At 38.7% G+C, this 21,546-nt stretch overlaps 1 protein-coding gene across 2 annotated transcripts in view; it reads left to right on the top strand.

Moving 5' to 3' along the window:
• The window catches only part of LOC140197674 (ephrin type-A receptor 5-like), a 319,085-nt gene that overhangs the window by 162,312 nt on the left and 135,227 nt on the right, over nucleotides 1-21,546 (top strand). For both annotated transcript variants that reach the window (XM_072257973.1, XM_072257972.1), the window contains exons 4-5: nucleotides 8,739-8,894; nucleotides 12,763-13,098. In XM_072257973.1, the coding sequence (XP_072114074.1) occupies nucleotides 8,739-8,894; nucleotides 12,763-13,098 (492 nt within the window). The remainder of the gene's footprint in view (nucleotides 1-8,738; nucleotides 8,895-12,762; nucleotides 13,099-21,546) is intronic.

Consider the following 21,546-nt stretch of genomic DNA (forward strand, 5'->3'; position numbering starts at 1 on the left):
GATACTTCTCTAACAAAGGAGGTGTAAGGCACTCTTTCCCTCCTCTAGGTTGCAGGTCAGCCTTGAGTAAGCTGTAGTTTAACCCTGCCCCCACCTGATCAAGGTCACATGAAGCCATAGGAGCAGGTTGGCTGGTTGTATAAGCAGCTGGTGCATATCACAATTCCTGGTTATGTGACCACTGATGCCAGGCGGACAATCCCTGAAGATTATTGATAATCACCCATTTTGTAAAGACACTGCCCAGAAGAAGGCAATGGCACACCACTTCTGCAGGAAAATTTGTCGCGAATAATCATGGTCATGAGATCATGATCGCCCACATCATACGACAAGGCACATGATGATGATGAGGATTAACATATCAGTCCTTCCGTGGGAGGAAATTGGAGCACCCAGAGGATACTCAAGTTGTCACAGTGAGAACATCCAAGCTCCACCAGTGATTCCACTGTGTTGTTGTCAGTTAAACATGCGCATAAGTGAATGCAAATAAGCCTAAGTAATCATGACCAAGGAAGACAGCCAATTATTGTTCCAAACCCATCACCTCCACAACCCAATATAATTTTATATTTCCCTAAAGTACAGGGTTTGAAATCAATTTTGCCATCATTCTAGAGCATTAGATAGATTTGATGTGACAGAAACTGGTGCCAAGAAATTAAATGCAAGGCAAATAAAAGGAGGGAAATTTCACTTTTTAATGAAAAATTGCAATAAAATGCTGATGATAATTCTTGTTTATCAGCCTGTAAATCTGGATTGAATTTAAGAGAGCCTTCGACCAATTAGAACTGAAGTGATATCAAGGTTAACTCTCCATAGGTTAGACATTTTTTAACGGGTGTATTTGCGTCGTAATGAGTGATTAACAGATGATTATAAAATAATTGCTGAGAATTTAGAGTGCTGTATCCACATGAGCATCTTATTACATCTGAACATCCCCAATATGCACCCCAATTACACGCAGCTCTGCTGAGAAACAGCAATTTGTAACTGCATTGGATATGAATCAGCAGGTGGTATTAGTAAATGTAATGGACCTTTGGTTATTGTGATGTCTATATTCCCAATAGGAGTTGGATACAAGGTAATTTTGTTTACAGATATTAAATCTGAGTCAGGAGATCATTTGATTGGTTTGCAGGTAAAATTGGGCTCCTTTCCAGGGCTGTCTTTGCTTCTCCTCTAAGTTTTAACATTCCATTAGCGAGTCAGGAACTATTACTCTCTACCTCACGAGAGACATCCTTCACGGCAGCATAGTGGTTAGTGGCACGCTATTACAGTTTGGGGCATCGGTAGTTTGAGTTCAATCTCGGTGTCCTCTGTACGGAGTTTGCACGTCCTCCCCTGTGGAATGCATGGGTTTCCTCTGGCTTCCTCCCACAGTCCAAAGACCTATCGGTCAGTAGGTTAATTAGCCATTGTAAAGTATCCTGTGATTAGGCTAAGATTAAATTGGGGGCTGCTGGCTGCGCAGCTTGAAGGTCTGGAAATGCTTATTTTGAGTATCTCTGAGTACAGAATCTCTAAATAAATAAATAACTAAATAAATAGAAAGCTGTGTAGCACTAATTCCTGTTCTTTGTTTGGTTATAGCTTTCAATCAAATTACACAGCAGTTTAGTTCAAGCCATGCTTTAAGTCATAAATAAAATGTTTCTTTCACAAAGTTGTACTGCAGCTGAATATTTTGTGATAAGAAAACAAAATGGGAGGTTACCTAGCAATAAATTTCCTTCCTCTCACTACAGTGTCACTCATCAACTAAAATTATAAAACTAAAACTAAGTTTGCTTAAGCATTGCTGACTTGGGTTCATGTGCAAATAAGTAAGGGCAAGAGGAGGCCATGTAGCCCTTTTACCCCTGCTAGTTATCAAATTCATGCCTGATTCTTTTACTGCAATGCTCTTTTCTTCCACGAACCATTATCCCATGATCCCATGAACAGTAGAGTGCTATTGATCTTTATCTCAAATTAACACACTGATGGAACCTTCACTTTCATTCTGGGATTGAGAATTCCAAAAGTTTCATTGACCTTTATGCGAGGAAATCTTCCAGCATCTCAGTTCTAAATGACCTACCTTTATTCAGAAAGTGTGGATCCCAGTTCTACATTCCTGAACCAGGAGAAACATCTTGTCTACAACAAGATCTCCTCTTGTTATTCTGAGCTCCAGAAAACACAGGTCTAATCTACTCAACCTATTTTCATTTGCAAGCCCACCATTCCTGGAAACAATCTGATGCAGAGGAGATTTACAAGGATGTTGCCTGGATTGGAGGGCATGCCTTATGAGAATAGGTTGAGTGAACTCAGCCTTTTCTCCTTGGAGCGACGGAGGATGAGAGGTGACTTGATAGAGGTGTATAAGATGATGAGAGGCATTGATCGTGTGGATAGTCAGAGGCTTTTTCCCAGAGCTGAAATGGTTGCCACAGGAGGACACAGGTTTAAGGTGCTGGGGAGTAGGTACAGAGGAGATGTCAGGGGCAAGTTTTTTACTCAGAGAGTGGTGAGTGCATGGAATGGGCTGCCAGCAATGGTGGTGGAGGTGGATACGATAGGGTGTTTTAAAAGACTTTTGGATAGAGGGTAGATATTATTATTCCATGTAATCAAGTTTGAAAATTGAATAAAAATATTATTAAAAGAAGAGACTTTTGGTTAGGAACATGGAGCTTAGAAAAATAGAGGGCTATAGGTAAGCCTTGTAATTTCTAAGGTAGGGACATGTTCGGCACAACTTTGTGGGCTGAAGGGCCTGTATTGTGCTGTAAGTTTTCTATGTTTCTATGAATCTTTGTTGCCCTTACTTCGTAGCATATATATGTTTAGTCAGATAAGGAGATTGAAGTGTTCATAATACGCCTGGTGCTGTTTCACAAAGGACCTACAGATGGGTCAAATTCTCACATTATTGAGCAGCCAAACCCGAAACCTCTTCCTATTTCTTATTCTTGGGGAAAACAAAAAACATGATGGCAATTCAACAGATATAGTTAAATAATATTCATCAAGTAGAATAACCCAGCCTATTCTATCTCATTTTATAACTACAGCCCTCTATTCCTGGTGATTCTCTTTAACACTGCACTTCTACCACATCCTTCCTGTAGTGTGATGACCAGAACTGTCTTGTGGGTGAACCTACACAAGTGGTTACCATTTAAATACCATTTTATGCAGAGATGCGGTACATTTGTGCAACTAGGGTCATGTATCTTCAGAGCTCTCTTTCTCGAAGAGATGTGGAAGAGAGAGTTAAGTGTTATAAACAAGAAATAAATAGATTCTTGATAAGTGAGGGGTGAGTGATTGCTTCTGTAAATAGTCAAGAATGTGTTCTTGAGGTGACAAGACAGCTATGTCCTTGTTAAATAGTAAGGAGGCTGGAGTAGCAAATTATATATTTTTATATCATGTACTACCTAAGAATATCATTGGTAGTCATTAAATTGTTGAAAATCTCAAATCAATAATTCAGAATGTTATTCATTTGGGCAAAAATATTGATTCCAGGCTGCTGCACTTAGCTTTAATAATATCACAAGTGAAGCTGGAATATTCCCTCAACCATGTTCACTTCACTGATCATGTGTAATATTTCCTAATTTTAACTCTGCCTGATCGTTTAATCTATTGTGTCTATTTATTCCAGGGAACCAGATTATTGGAGCCTAACTACAAGCTTGCATTGAAGGTGATAAGCCTGTCAGCATATTAACCATTAGCTGTGTCCCTTTCACAGTCTTCAGTTCTATGGATTTTTACAATAAAACTTCACCCTGATTCCTTTCTTTGACATTTTGCACATTGTTCAGAATATTTTAAATGCTGCCTCATCAGATGACCTCTCCCGGGCTAGAATGGTTTGCTTGAACTTCAGTCAAATGACCTGAAGATAAATCCTAGCATTTTATTAGCTTTACTATAAACAGCTTTGTATTGATTGATGGCTTTCTCAGAATAATCAATATTCATGTTTAGTTCCTTTTCTATCCCTCCCCTTCCAAAAGAACAGAGCCCAACAATCTGCACACCTTCTATTTCAGGCCATGATATGAATTACCTTGACTTAATATATCTATATTAAAATCTGTCTGGTTTATTCTAAAGAGCATGTTGAAACTATTTATTGATCACACATCTTTTGTCACTTTGCCATGTAACTTTGCATAATGATCAAGGTTTGACACACTTATCATTGCTGAGACTCCATAATAGATAGTAAAATTACTTTACTCTGCTTTCCTATAGTTGCAAGGTTGCCAGGAGAATTCTGCATAAAATATACAGCCCAAGGTTTAAACTTAATTTTCTAATTTAGAGGAATTTATAGTCAAATGCTGTAAAAATTCCCTTCACATTTTTTTGCAGCTTGGCAGAAAATAGTTATTTGCTGATCGAAAAGTTTTAGTGAGAGGTCAGTAATCAAATCCGCGTACCGATTATTGTCTCCAGAGGAAAATATCTCTTCTTTGTGATTTTAACGTGTTATTGCACAACATACAGCATGTTATTGTCTTCCAACAGCCACTGTCTCTAGACAGTTTTGTATCATTATCTTTACACCTTTATTTTGCAATCTGCTGCACATTAGTTTTCTACCACAGAACTGTGTGGAGAATTTTATAAAATTACATTAGGATCAAGTAAATTGCGATCATTCATTATCTGTAAATTTACTTATCTCTCCTTAAAAAGAAAATCAATGCATTTCATGATTTCTCTTTGATTCATGCTGACAAATCTTTGTTGACCTGTGCTGTTTAAAAATATTTTTTTCCAATGCTATCAAACATTTTCTCCACATTAATGTTCGGCCAGTATTTGGGTTCTGACCTTGTTCCACTTAGTCTACTGAGATAAACATTTCCTATTGTCTGCTGCTTACACGCTAAGGTTGGTGGAGTTCCTGCATCTATTTTCTCCTTAAAGTTTCTAGGATACATCTGGAGGGATATTTTTTGTTAGCTCTCAGCCAATTATCCATTGAGAACTTCCTTCAAGACCAAAACAATCTCCCAAAGTGAGTGGCGAATTTAACCAGAACCATTACGAGGTGGAGTAACAAACAATCTGCTGAAGGAACTCAGCAACGTCAATATCATCTGTGGTGGGGATGGGAGGAGGGCAAACAACTGTTGACACTTTGGGTCAAAATCCTGCATCAAAACTTGCCTTCCCTTCACGTATGCTGCTTCAGTATCTGCAGTCTCTTGTGTCTTCATTGCTGGGTCAATGCTTTAAATTACTGGATGGTCAGCTGTAGAATCTTAAGCAGAACAACATGGCCAAAAACATTTCAATGAGCGTCATTAAACAGCATGTGACTAAGTCTCAGGGAATAATGGAAGATGACTAAACATTGGGCAACAGAGGTACATCTGAGGAGGGTCCTGAAGGGAAGGAATGGAGATAAAGAAATAAAAAGGATTAGGCAGTAAATTCCAAACCTGGGTCTTTCATTGCTTTAAGGTGAGGAGCTAATTGATTGGAAATTGATTATAAATGCAATATGGAACAACCTGATTCATCCAACCGGTCTGTGCTGGTGCTTATCCTGAACCTTGGTCCTGTATCTTTTCATGTGCTTTTGACTTGGCTAAGTTTGTTGAAATGGGTCTGTCTCAGTCGCTAACTCTTGTGGTACACTGCACAATATCACAACCCTCTGGATATAAACATGCCCTCTTGTTTTCTCTTAAATCTTGGGTCAGAAATTTGTCCTTAGTGAGGAGTTAAATGTCAGATGTGATAGTGCATGAACACTGTGCTTCTGTAATTTAGTTCCATTAAAATCAGTGGCTTGAATTTCAAAAGCAGTATATGATATGTGCATGCTAATACCTCACATAATTCGCCCATGTGACAGTGAGCAAATGTCCACCTTTTAATTTATCTTTTATCCATGTTCTGTTTACATACACATCACCCAGTGGAGTTTGTCTACTTCAGAAAATGGATCGATTAGCATCTGTTTATAATGCTAATTGACCTTCAGATGCCATTTTACAAAAACTTTTAATGTTTATCACCAATTAATAAAAATCAATCAAAATAGTTAAATTGGATATCAAAGGGCTATAGGGAAGGAAGAGTTCATGTGAGAAAAGACTCAGCATTATTCCATTTCTTCATTAATATCTCAGAGCAACAAATTATGCTGGAAGTACATGACACAATGCCATTTTTCTGATGAGAATTGTCTGATCTGTACCTTGGAGACGATGTTTTTGTAAAAATTTAATTGAAACCTGTTATAAGTTTCCATGGTGTCATGAGCATTAAAAAGGTATTTGATTCCTGCATTACCTTAAGCCTGCAATCAAAGTTGTTCCTGTTTTTTTAGTGCCGTTAATCTTCACATAAGATAGGATATGATATCTTGGGAATTTCCAGGAAAATTCAGGGGTAAAACTTTGTGCATATGATATTCTTCTCAAACTAAATTGAGAATTATTTAGTCATTAATTATTTTCTGCATGATGTCTGTATTATCCTTTTGACAAGATTCTGTAGTTGTACAATATCGGCTTGCTTTACTTCAGCCCATTGCACTTGTCGTAGCCTGCACATGAAACCATCTGATAAATGACCCAAATTGTGTTCAGGCCCAAGCAATGCCAAGGACTCTGACAGATTACCAGTGAATATGGAGCACTGCCAGGAATGTAGCATCAAATGAATGAGGTCTAATTAAATGACCTCAGGAATGAACCTAAATGGCTGAGCTATTTCTAATTTTGTAACTCATCAAAATACAATATGTCTTAAAGTGTTCACGCTACTGACATTGACTTTAATGTAGAGATTCATTTTCCCCCAGGATTGTAATTAAAAAATAATGAGCTTGCCAGACTATTCTTAGTCACAGGTCAGCTTTAAAGTAGTGTGGTTTAATTCACCACCATGGACACATCTTAAAATGAGGCAGGGGGCAGCAGATGGTTTTTCCTTTTACATATTTGCCAAAGAGCCTCCCGCTCAAAGGTTTGAAGCTGGCCTTCCCTTCAAACAGGTTAATATTGATCTGAATAGCTTTTGACTGTAGACCTTCAGGCAAAAGTGGATTTTGTAAGTATACTCAGGAGAGAGTTCATAGCAGAATTGTTCAAAATAAATTAGTTTAGTGCTGGTTGTATAAGAAAACCATTCTGGGTTAGTAAATGAAAAACTATACCGCTCCACACTACAAAACTGATCACAGAGGTTTTGTTTTAATGGGTAAACAGCTCTTTCACATTGGCTTTGTTTCAGCACATAAAAACTCATGAAGGCAGGTGTTTGAAGGAATGGATTTAATTGACTGTTTTTATTTGACATTTACTTACTTTGTCCTCTCCCACCACATTTAGAATCATTTTCAGTGTAGACAGATCCAGGTGACACAGCAATTAACTACTCAGTGGCGGTGTATACCTTGTACATGCTTTACATTAGTGACCAACAAGAGAGAAAACAAATAAGGCTGAAAATAAATTGTGTAACATTTTGAGAAATTCTTCTTCCTTCTCAACAAATACATAGGCACCAAATTCTATCATTTACAGTGATGGATTTAAGCGAAGGAATGCATTCATTGTGGAAACAATTTTTTTGGCCAAACCTTCAGATAGGAAAGTCCCAAAGACATACTGAGTGACTGTCATCGCATGGCATTTGGCAATCCACCCCGTTGTTTGTAAAAGTACTAACTTGCAGGTCTGTCGTGGTATTTTATATTTGCTTTGTGCAAACTCATATATTACTGTTAGACTGAATCAATGAAATACTCAGCAGTTAACAGCTCTCTCCATGTAAAGTTAAAGGAAGTTCTTTCCATGGGACCAATAAAGCTGATGATTGGAATGCTTGAGGTTGACCTCAGAAATTATCACCAGTTCTTGTTAAACAGTATGTAGAACCAGAAGTGTGGATTGTACCTAAACAGCAAGAAATATTGATGCCTTTTTAAAAACAAAATAAGAAGTCTACAGGGAAAGAATGTCATAAGTACTTGTTCCCAGTGATGTTATTTTATTTAAACTTGTGCTGAATTTGAATTAAAATGCTCTGTGGTAGAAATTAAATTGTTATATTTCACACTTCTATTTGCGAAGTGTTATATGTTCTTGAAATTAGTTTATTCTCAAATATAGACATTATAAAAATAAAAAAAAAGATAGCCACCACTTATTTATGTTAAAATCAAGATGTGCTCAAACACGTACAAATGCATTATTGGTGATTGCTAACCAGGGTCTGGTGTGAAATAGTACATGATTTTTGTTCATGATGAGCAGAACTTTGGATGATTTTGCTTTCAGAGGGTAAAAGCTTGCAGCAAACTAGGGTTCCACTCCAACAGAAGTAGCCAAAGAGTGAACTGAAGCCATGGCCAGAGCTGTGTAACATCATGCTGCAAAGAATTTTCTTGCACATTGTCAGTACCACTTACTTGCTTTGTACATAGAATTAAATATTCACATGACTATGAAGGAGCTTTTGAAAATAATTTCTTCCTTTTCTTGAAAGACATACCACACATTTCAGAAATAAGATGGTTTTAAGTACAGGCACCATGTTGTAAACTGACAGTAAAAATGCAGAAACAGTCTGAACACTAGGCAGAGAAGTGGTTCAAAGTTCAAAGTGAATTTAATATCGAAGTATTTGTTGTTTTAGCTAAGAATGTGGTGCAGTTCATTGAAATCTTGTCTTTTGTTTACTTTCTGCAGTTTGTCAACCAGGATTCTTTAAAGCCTCACCATATAGTCCATATTGCAGCAAGTGTCCTCCCTACAGTTATACGTATGATCGGGGATCGATTCTGTGTCATTGCATGGAAAGCTACTTCAGAAGAGACAATGACCCACCTTCAATGGCCTGCACAAGTAAGAAAACACTGCTTTTTGTAAAGTTATTTCCATAGTTACAGTTTACTTTACAGCTTAGAATGAAGAAAGTTGAACGAAGTGCTGGGTGCAGGTTGCTGTCCGTGGGTCCCAAACTGTTGCCACTTAGTTGAAGATAACTTCAGACTGACACTGTGATCAGCTACTGCATAGACCTGAAACAGTGGCAGCTGGGCACCAGTCTTTCCTCCACCAGATTTCAAGGCCATTTGGTGCTTGTGTCTATGAGAGAGGCAGTGGGTGTGTGGAGTGACATCCTGCAATTCCCTGTTGGGTTTACAATGCTCTCACTGCTGTCCTGGGGACTCAGAGTGCCTCCATCATTTACTCTACAGTCAGTAGGCCCAGGTTGCTGTCACTGGTCACAAAGACTGGTGGAGTTACTGAGAGTACTTTTGGGCTACATGGTGATATTGACTTGTCAGTGAAGTCAGCTGAGAAATACCCAGTGGAATTTAGTGCCATAGTGCCTGAAAGTAGGCCCTTCAGCCCATCTTCTGCATGCTGAGTAAGGTAATCTTATTTATTTGTTTTTAGCATATCTTTCTCTAAACCTTTTTACCTAAGGACTTGTCCAAATGTCTTTTATATGTTACAATTGTCACCACCCCAACCTCTTCTTCTATCAGCTTGTTCCAAATACCCTCCATATTCTATGTGAAAGACTTGCCATTCAGGTCACCTCACCCTTAAAATTTTCCCCTCTCACTTTAATTCTATGCCTTCTACTTTTAGACTCCCTTACTGAGGAAAAAGACTGTGACCGTCCACATTATCTAGCCCCTCATGATCTAATAAACCTCTTTAAGGTTATACCTCAGCCTCCTTCATTCCAGGGAAAACAATTCCAGCCTAGCCATCTCACCTCATAACTCAAGCCCCCCAATCCTGCTAACATCCTTGTGACCTTTCTCCACACCATCTCTGGCTTAATCAAATTGATCACAAAGTCATGCAATCTGAGACAATTCCTGGATTATCACGTGCAGGCCCTGCACGTAAGAATCCAGGAATTGTCTCACCAACATCCTGTACCGTTGTAAAGCAACATCGCTCCTCTCGTGCTCAATGCCCTCTCCGATGAAAGAAGCTATACCTTGTGCCTTCTTCACTATCTTGTTTACTGTTATGTTTTGTAACTTCAAAACATTAAAATACTTCAAGGGAAGATACTGGAATCGGGGAATGCGGGTCCAACTTCGTGTTTGCTTTAAGCGAGGCACGCATGTATCACGTGAAGGCGTGATGATGTATGCAATTCACATATTTGTATACATAACCTGTAATGAATTATTTAAAGGAATACGAATGCTTAATCAAATGAAATATTTACAAGATTACTCAAATGTTACTGAAATATCAAATACACAACATAACCGCTTTCAGTGGACTTGTACCTCTAGGTGTTTCTGTTCAACAACATTCCCTGGGGACCTGCTATTCCTTTAGTCACTTTCCCAGCTGATCTAAATCCTTATAATTCCTTACATAATATTCTTCAATGTCCACCGCGCCACTAATTTTGGTGTCATCTGCGTACTTACTGTCCATGCCACCTATATTCCAAATCATTATTATACTGTATATGATAAATGAGAGGTGATATATTTTGGGAACTCTAATGCAGCTGGAGGGTGCAGCTTGAACGTTAAGGTCCTGGAAAATATTGAGGGATAGTGGGAGTTTGATATGGGAATCCAAAAATCCTGAAGGTGGCACTACAGCTAGGTGATGCAGTTAACAAGGTATAATTAGGGAACAGAATACAAGAATGGGGAGATTATGTTCCAAAATTATAAAACTTTGTTAGACTTTGGCTGGAGTCCTACATTATTTCTGGTCATCACACCATAGGACAGATTGGAAAGGGTGCAGAGAAAATTGAACAAGATGTTGTCTGAGATGGAGCATTTAGTCATCAGGAGAGACTGGAGATGTTAGGTTTGTTTTCCCTGGAGTGGATGTTAGGAGGGGTCTGGATTGAGGTATGTAAATTTCTAAAGGATTTGAGAGGATGGACTGCAGGAATCTTTACTCCATATCAGAAGTAGATAAGTTTAGGCTAAGGCAATAAAAGATTTAGAGGGGATTCAATGGGGATCTTTTCTCATCCAAAGAATGGGGAACTTTGAGCACGCTGCTGGAGGAAGTGCTGGAAGTTACTGAAGGAATTTAAGATGTGTCTTGACAAACACTCAAAATGCCCAGGCAATGTAGGCTAAGGACCAAGTGCTGAAAAATGGGATTAATAGGGATGGTTATCCATGGCTGCAATAGAGGAGTTAGACCCAACACCTTTTCTCTGTACTATACCTCTGTATAACTTGCCAGAGCAATCTCCAACATGGCCTTCCAGACCCAGAGCCATTCATGGTTAATATCTATTGACCTGCTGCCTCGTCCACTGCAAGATCTGCAGTGCTTGTAGGAGTGTTGCTTAGAAATAATAGAGAAGGAAAATCAAATGAGAACGTCACCACTGAATGTTATCATTGCAAAATGATGTTATCATTCCACGGCCTTGACACTTGTAATGTCTTAATTAATGTATTTTGTTTTTATAATGAACTAATATTCATTTTAAGAGAATATAAAAGCAGGTATGTACAGCTAAGGTTTTATAGGGAATTGGTAAGACTGCGTTCGGAATATTGTGAGGAATTTTGGGGCCATTAACCAAGAAAAAGTATGCTGGCCCTGGTGAGGGTCTAGAAGAGTTTTGCAAGAATAATCCCAGGAGACAAAGGCTTAACACAGCAGGAATATTTAATGTTTCTGAGCCTGTACTCAATGAAGTTCAGAAGGATGAGGAGGGATCTCATTGAAACCTATTGGATATTGAAGGGCCGAGACTGGGTGTTTGTATAATGAATGATTCCATTAGTAGAAATACCTAGATCCTAAGTGTACAGCCTTAGAATAAATGGATATCCCTCTAGAAATGAGATGAAGAGTAATTTCTTCTGTCTGAGAGTGGTGCATTGGTGGAATTGTTTGGCACACAGAGCTGTAAAGATCAAGATATTAGGTGAATTTAAGGCTGCAATTAATGGGTCCTAATTGCTAAAGGAAAGCATTATAGAGAGAAGACAGGAGAATGGGGTTGAAAAAATCAGCCTCGACTGAATGACTTGATGGGTTAGATGGCCTAATTCAGCTCCAATATCACAAGGTCTATCTTTGTAAAATAATGATGCAGCTGATGGAAAGACACAGAAACTACCTGTGCACTTTCTTTGCAATCAGAAAGGTGAACAATAAGGGTGACTTTTCTTTAAGCTCAAGAATCTTGTGGATGGACTACAGACCTTCCCCCCATCTTGTACCCTTATCTATTCCGGTATATTGGAGTCAGTTTCTGAGGCAGGTAAATTCTTGAGGAACTTTGACCTCACAGAGTCACAGCGTTTTATTCAGACAGCACAGAAACAGACCCTTCAGCCATATCGGTCCATGCTGACCCAGATCCCCATCTGAGCTAGACCCATTTGGCCATACTCCTCTAAACCAGGGGTCCCTGATAGTTCTTATTCCATGAACCCCTGCTCTAAACCTTTCGTATTGATGTACCTGTCTGAGTACCTTTTAACTGTTGTTTATGTGCCCGCCTCAATCATTTCTTCTGGCAGCTTGGTCCGTATTTGGAAATATAGGTGAAAAGATACCCCTTCTATAATTTATCCCTATAAACACAAGGATATAAATATCCCTGCATTCCCTATCACTTTGGACTATATTTATGCATATAAGAAGGAATTCTGTGCAAGATATTAATCTGAATTCAATATTGGGGTGAGGAATGTACATACAAGTATACAACTAACTTTGTTTTTGTCATTGATTATAGGACCACCGTCAGCCCCACAGAATGTCATTTCCAACATCAATAATACCAGTGTGATCCTGGACTGGAGCCCCCCTGCTGACGCAGGAGGGAGGAAGGATGTGATGTATCTGGTGGTCTGCAAGAGGTGCAGCGTGGATTTGATTGAGTGTGATGAGTGTGGTGGTGGAGTGCGGTATATCCCTCAGGAGACAGGGCTGACCAACACTTCAGTGATGGTGGTGGATCTCCTGGCTCACACCAATTACACCTTTGAGATTGAAGCAGTGAATGGAGTGTCAGAGCTCAGCCCCGTCCCTAGGCAGTTTGTGTCTGTAAATGTCACGACAAATCAAGCAGGTAAGTGCCCTTAAGGAAAATGGATAGAGATTGGTTTTCATTGACCTATAGAGACTGAAAATGTGTTTTAGTTTTCAGCACAAAAGGAAGACTCATGGCCACTTCAATATATATATATATAAATGCATTTTACTGTTTTTAAATTATAATATAATTTGAAAAGCAACCTGAATGAAAATATATGCATTTGTTTTCAATGCACTGGCTAGACAGAACACTTGCTCAAGGTTTTATTTATTTGGCTTTATCACAATGTTGATTAAATAATTTTCTCCACAATGAAGTTCAAGAATAGCTCCTTGATGTCTGCCATAGTGCCACTTTGAATGATCACAGGGAAATGGACTCTGGCTACTTATCCTCAGCAATGTTTCACTGAACTTGGAGATTCTGCAGGGATCTGCTGCAGGGGAACGTAGAATAGAAAGAGACCACAGAGCCTCAAAACAGAGTGCTACAGTTCATGCACAATGTTGTTTTTGTGTTTTGTACAGGGGAGGCTGTATGAGGGTAGGGGGTTGATGTTTTTGTTGCATTTCATGTGGAGGAGAGGGATTGGAAGGGGGTAGTGTTGATAATTGTGTTCCCATAATTTTTCTTTCTTGCCTTCATGGCTATCTGGAGAAGAAGATGTATACTGTGATAATAAATGAACCTTTCAATCCTTCAAATGATAAATGCAGCATGTTAACCAAACTTAATTGTTCAGGGTATTAGTTATATTTATCTGCAAATATCTTCATAAAATACATGATATCTGGTAATTATAACCAGCATGGATAGACACATAGTCCTGATCTGAAAAGGTTAATTTCTAAGGCAAAACTGCTTATACTTTGGCAAGGATTGAACTAAACTTAGATTAATCCACCAGTGCAGTGACGAGGGAGTGCTGCATTGTTGGAAGCATCATGCAAGGGATGAGATGGTAAGCCATTTTCTCTTACGATTTCTGAAGTATATGTAATGTGATTTCTTAACTAATGCCATGGACAATTATCAGATTCCTAAATATCCAAATGGGAAATCTGTGAACATCTGTGAAATGTTACAGTCTAATCTCTGTCATGTGTAATGGCAACAATATAATCTGTTGTTTTTTAACTGGTTTGTGTCGTGCTGTGATTTTTTCATTATTATTGGTTTTAACCACAGTAAATTGGTAAACTGGTAAATTATTTTATTATTATCATATGTACTAAAGGACAGTGAAAGACATCTTGTATACTGTCCATATAGATCAAATAACTATAAATCTATACTGAGGCAGTTAATAGCAGAATGCGGAGTAAGGTGTTAGGGTACGGAGAAAGTTCAGTGCTGATACACAGTAAGGTGCAAAACCAATATGAGGTAGGTAGTTTAGTTAAGAGTCCACCTTTTTGTTTTACAAAACCATACAATAACATTTTAACAGCGGAATAGACGCTGTCCTTGAACCTGGTCGTACGTGTTTTCAAGCTTTTGTGTTTTCTATTGAATGATAGAAGGGAGAAGAGAGAATGATTGGGAAGGTGGGGGTCTTCAATTATGTTGCCTGTTTTACTGAAACAGGGAGAATTATAGACAGAGTCCATAGAAGGGAGCTGGTTTCTGTGAAATGCCAAGCTTTGTTCACGACACTGCTACTTCTTCTGGTCACGGGGACAGCAGTTGCCATACCACGCCATGATCCATCAGATGGGATGCCATCAATGGTGCATTGATAAAGATTTGTGATGGTCAAAGGATACATACAAAATTTATTTACCATTCCTGAGGGAGTAGAGGCACTAGTGAGATTTCTTGAACCTGACATTAACATTGCTGTATTAGTTCAGGTGAAGCTAACACCTAGGAACTTGAAACTCTCAACCTTCTCAACCTCACTACTGTTGATGCAGTCAATAGTCAGATCTTTTGTTTCGCTGATATTAAGAGAAAAGTTGTTGCCATGACACTATATCAGTTATGAAAGTGAGATGGATATGTCTAGTCCAATCCATGTCAGTGTGCTTGACAATTCTCAGTGTCATGAGCACCCTACCCACTACCCACTAACACTAACAAGAAGGTAGCTTACCTCTTCTTCCTTAAGGATATTTTGAGATAGGCAGTAAATCCATGCCTTTCTGATGACATTCATATCTCAAAAATTGTACAAATTGTCCATCAAAGCATTAACCATTCAATAAAGTTAGCAGATCAGGCAACTGTGTGGAGAGAAAATGAGTCAACATTTCTCATGAAGCAAGAAACAAGATGTTGGAGGAACTGAGTGAGTCAGGCAGCATCTGTGGAGGAAAATGGACAGATGATGTTTTGGGTTGAGATCCTTTATCTAAAGTCATGACAAAAGCTCATTAACCAAAAACATGAACTCTATAGAAAACAATTCCTCATACACTAGGATGTTGTTCATTGACCTCAGCTTGGCACTTAACACAATCATCCTTCAGAGGCTTGTGGGTAAATTGTCCTCATTGGGACTCTGTATCTGGATTTTAGACTTCTTTTCAGAAAGACCCCAGTCAGTCCGAGTTCTAAGCAACATCTCAAGCTCCATCACACTGAAATGATTCTCCCCAGAGTTGTGTGTTCAGTCCGCTGCTGTTCACAATGCTGACCCATGACTTCACTGCCAGATTCAGTTCAAACACATCATCAGGTTTCCTAATGATGCCATAATGGTTGGCCTCATCAGCAACAATGATAAACCCATGAAAAGAATTCGGGCCGGACAGAGCACCTGGGCAAGTACAGAAAACCTATGCTGATCAACCGCCTGGAGTATTCACTAAGATTGTTAACCTCTCACTTTGGCAGTCTGAGCTAACTACTTGCTTCAAGTAAGCTTCAAATATTCTGGTGCCCAGAAAAACATGTCTCAATGACTATTCTCCAGTAGAACTTACATCCACAGTGATGAAGTGTTTTGAGAGTTTGGTGATGAAACTCATCAATTCCTGCCTGAAAAGCAACTTGGATCAGCTCCAATTTGCCTACCAGTGCAACAGGTTAACAGCAAATGTCATCTTATTGGCACTTCATTCAACACTGGAAAATCTGGACAGCAAAGATACATACATCAGAATGCTCTTTATTGACGACAGTTCAGCATTCAATATCATCATCTCCTCAAAACCAATCAATAAGCTTCAAGACCTTGACCTCAATACTTCCTTGTGCAATTGGATCCTCAATTTCCTCACTTGAAGACCTCAGTCAAGTCGGCTTGGCAACAACATCTTCTCCACGATCTCCATCAGCACAGATGCACCACAAGGCTGTGTGCTTAGCCCCCTCCTCTACTCACTACACTTATGATGTATGGCTAAGCACAGCTCCAATGCCATATTCAAGTTTGTTGACAACACCACTGTCATAGGTTGAATCAAAGCTGGTGATTGACCAGCATATAAAAGGGAGATTGAAAATCTGGCTGAGTGGTGCCATAACAACAACCTCTTCCTCAATGGCAGCAAGAATAAGGAGCTGATTCACGAGTTCAGGAGGAGGAAACCTGGGGTCCATGACCCAGTCCTCATTGGAAGATCAGAGGTAGAGAAGGTCAATAACTGTAAATTCCTCAGTGTTGTTATTTTGAAGGACCTGTCTTGGGCCCAGCACATAAGTGCAATTATGAAGAAAGTACGGCAGCATTGTTTCTTCCTTAGGAGTTTGCGAAGATTCAGCACGACACCTAAGACTTTGACAACCTTTCTGAGATCTATATTGGAGAATATATTGACTGGCTGCATCACAGCCTGATATGCAAACACCAATGCCCTTGAACAGAAAATTCAGCAGAAAGTATTGGATACAGCTCAATCTATCATGGGAAAAACTCCCAAGCATTGAGCACATCTGCATGAAATGCCATAGCTGGAAAACAGCATCCATCATTAGGGATTCCCACCCAACAAGACATGCTTGCTTCTCACTGCTTCCATCAGGAAGAAGGTACAGGAGCCTCAGGACTGACACAACCAGGTTCAGGAAGAGTTATTACCCCTCAACCATCAGGCTCTTGAATCAAAGGGGATAATCAAAGTGGATAATCAAGGACATGACTCACCCAGCCAACGCACTTTTCGTCCCTCTTCCCTCCGGAAGAAGGCTCAGGAGCTTGAAGACTCGTACGGCCAGATTTGGGAACAGCTTCTTTCCAACTGTGATAAGACTGCTGAACGGATCCTGACCTGGATCTGGGCCGTACCCTCCAAATATCCGGACCTGCCTCTCGGTTTTTTTTGCACTACCTTACTTTCTCTTTTCTATTTTCTATTTATGATTTATAATTTAAATTTTTAATATTTACTATTGATTTGTACTCCATGGAGCGCAAAACACAGAATCAAATATTGCTATGATGATTGTACGTTCCAGTATCAATTGTCTGGCGACAATAAAGTATAAAGTAAAAAGGAAACTTCACTCAACTTCATTTGCCCCATCATTCATTATTGAAATGTTCCTACAACCTATGGACTCAGTTTTGAGTTTCGATATTTGTTGCTTATTTATTCATTATTCCTTCTTTCTTTTTGTATTTGCACAGTTTACACACTGGTTGAATGCCCAAGTTGGTGTGGTCTTTCATTGATGGTTATTTTCTTTTAGTTATTATTCTATTATGGATTTATTGAGTATGTCCACAAGAAAAGAAAATGAATGTCAGTGTTGTATATGGTGACATATACAGTCTCTACTTCGATTATAAATTTACTTTGAACATTTAAATTTGATGAGTCTGCATACAGAGAGGAGGTAGAGAAGCTTGTCAAATAGTGCAAGAACAATAACCTGTGTCTCAACATGTACAAGACAAAAGAGATGATTGTGGACTTCAGGAGGGCACATATTGACCACTCTCCATTGCATATCAGTAGCTCTGCAGTGGAGAGAGTGAAGAGCACAAAGGTCTTTGGTGTGCACAGAATGGATGATCTAACCTTGACACACAACACCTCCTCACTAGGCCAGAATGCACATCAGCATCTACACTTTTTAAGGAGAATGCTGCCCACCCCCATTCTAAGAACTTTCTACAGGAGCACCGGTGAAAAGGTCCTGTCATGCTGCATCATTGTGTGGTTAGGAAACACAAGATCCTACAGAGGACAGTAAAAATCACCAAGAGGATCATCATTTTGAATTATAATTTATAAATTTATATTATATTATTTTTGATTTACATACTGTGTGTGATATATGTTGTGTGGGTGCACCATGATCCAGAGGTACATCGTTTTGTTTGGATGTACAAATGTACATTCAGATGTCAATAAACCTGAATTTGAACTTGAAGTTGTTTCTCTCTCCACAGATGCTGCCTGACTTGCTGAATATTACCAACATTTAAGTCATACAGAAACAGGCCTTTCAGTCTATTCTGCCCATTCTAACCATTGTGTACCCATATATACTAGTGCTATAAAATCAATACCCATATTTATCAGCACTTGGTCTGTAGCATTCTGCTTTTATTCCAGAAAGATTTCAGGTCTATACAATAGCAAACCTTTTTTTTTTGTTCTTGGATCGTTGTATAAATACCCACTTATTTTCTTCTTCACCTTGGAGAAAATAATTTGAAGCTGTGATTTGTTTTATTACATATTCTTCTGGCACTCCAGTGACTGCATTCCATATCTTTTTCTACCGAAACAATTCCACACATTTCAGAAATGAATTATTTTCAATAAGTCAGATCTATGATCATATATTAACTCCCAAGGCATGCTACAGTTGCTGAACTAAAGTCCAATGTGTGTTAACATTGAAAGACCAAAATGCCAAGAGATACGATCAGCCCAGTGAATAGTAATTCTAAATATGACAGATATATTTGCTAAATCTGTTAAGCTTTGTTTTAAATGGCTATACAGGTGAATTTTATTTCTGGTAATATTCAGACATTTTGAAGTATCCGACTGCTCAGAAAAATAGGTACATCCAATATGTTGATTCAAATGCATAACATTTTTTGATTCATTTGAAATATCCAATATTTGAAAATGAACAAGATTATCTTTGAAATTAAACAACATTATTTTCTATTATGAAAATTTCAGTGACATTGGTGACAAAACTTGAATTGGGCAGCCAGCCCTGGCCAAATTGTCTTGCGATACATCCTAAATGAAAATTCAATGACAGATCCTGGTAGGGAAAGAATATCCTCAGGGCTACTTAATAAGCTGCTGAGCCTTTCAATTTATGCTCTACAAGTGGGCTTAGATTGATAATTCATGGGCAGCAAAGTTATACATTCGTTTGCTAGCCTATGCTAAATAAGAATTAAAACAAAAATTAGATGCAAATTCTACTTTGCAATGGGAGCTAAATTGATGTGTGGATTGCAGATGGTTTTGATAGTGTGATTTTTTTTTAATCTGCCATCTGTTCTCAGTTGTAGCATCATCTACATGAGATGAGAAGAAAAACAACGTGATATAATGCAGTTCTCAATACATGAGCCTGCAGGGAGGAAACAAACTTATATTGATTGCTAATTGGCACCAGCAGAGAGACTTCTTCATAAATTGAGACTCAGTTGGCAACGTGAATGGGAGTGAGCATAATAAAAGCCCATGTGTGGAACACTGTGTTTGCAGCTCAGTGGGTTTCTGATCCCACGTGCTTTCCTTCAGATGCCCGGAGTCATATATCTACACCTGGTTCCTGGGATTTGTGCTGCTGTATCTAGCCACTCCATCTTTTCAGTAGTCTCTCCTGTTCATAAGTTATAGTGTACATGGGAGTAGGTTAAACCTGCCCTGCCTGACAAGAAGTAGTCAGTTAGTTCAGCCACATATTGTACATCTCATCCCATTCTTACTTCCCATCTTCCCATTGATTGATCATTGGCAGTTCTGGAAAATTCTCCTGATTATTGGGATATTAGGGATATAATTCAATAGTAATAAATATGGAGTTCTGTTGCCGTAACCTAATGCAACATTCCATTTTGGGATCATTCAGATGACCTTTCAAGAGATGTCCTTTGTAGGCACAAAGTAGTTGATTCATTCCTCATAGAGAATGGTGTCTTCAAAAGTAAAACTAGAATTGTCAATGACTTTTAATTTATTAACTCCTGGGCTTTAATAGGACTAGACAGTACAAGCATTGAGAATTACAGTGGGTAAATGGGATCAGTTTAGGTACTGTATGCGCAATGGTTGGCATAGATATATTGGGGTGAAAGGCCTGTTTATGTGCTGTACATCTATATGACTCTCTGTGACTTCCTGTGGCTGCCATGTGTATTTGCAACACTGCCATTTAAAATACATGTACAATTTAAAACCATGTACAATTTAAGATTATTAAAGTTAGCTTTCTTTGTAGATCCATAGGTACAACTTTGCTGCCTGCCTAAAATCTTCTGTATAAAATGTTTATCAGCACTCCAGTGAGAATCCTGCACTGAATTGTGTATTCATTTATTTCTCCAAAGACGAAATTTGCTAATGGATAGAAATTTTTATGTAATACATATTTGACAAGTACAATAGATCGGGTCTGTTCAAAAAAGCCACACTAGCTCCATCTCCAGCGATGGAGCTTCTTCTGGTTACAATCTCTGGTTAAAAATCTGTTCTCGGAATCTAGTCCAATAGAGGATAATGGTCTCGATATTGTATTGACTTTTAATGAATTGCCAGATCTGTGCATTTTGAAAACTAACACAGTTATCGGTTAAGTGTTGTAAAATAAAAACATAACTGTGGTTTTGAGAATTAAATTGAATTAATAAATGGATTATGCTATCAGTATAATATTTAGATTGAACATAGGAGTCAACGATCTACTTAGCCTGCTGAGTTATATTTTTGAACTCCATTTATGCATATTTTGCCAATAACAATTTTTTAAAAAATATTTTTATTTTTATTTATTACAAACAAACAAAAAAAACACAAAGAAAAATACAGCACATCCACAAAAACCACAACCATGAAAAAATCTCTTTTTTAAAGTAATTGAAGTGTTCTTTCTGACTGAAACACTTGGAGACCTGTTTGCAGATGGCTTGAAACACACTGATCCGTATTATTCTCTGATTTATCTTTGGAACTACCACACTGATCAAAGAGGCTTAAACAGTGGGCTGAATTGGGCACTGTGTACCCACTTTCACTGTGGGCAAATTCTGCAAGGTGTAGTTCCGTTAGATCCCAGACATTGCTGATGTGAGGTGTGCAGACATCATTGGGGTAAAGGGCATCGGGGATGGATACCTGAAGCAATGAGACTCAGCACGTAACGCTATTGCCGATTTGGCAGGACAATGGCTCAGTGAATAGAGCCACTGCCTTACAGCACTGGACAGGTTGCAATCCTGACCTCGGATGCTGTGCATCTGGAGTTGCATGTTCTCCCTGTCACCGTGTAGGTTTGTCCCAGGTTCTCCAGTTTCATCCCCATCCCAAAAATATATGGGTTGGGTAATTTAGTTGT

The sequence above is a fragment of the Mobula birostris genome, chromosome 5 (assembly GCF_030028105.1).
Source record: "Mobula birostris isolate sMobBir1 chromosome 5, sMobBir1.hap1, whole genome shotgun sequence".
NCBI classification, from domain to species: Eukaryota; Metazoa; Chordata; class Chondrichthyes; order Myliobatiformes; family Myliobatidae; genus Mobula; species Mobula birostris.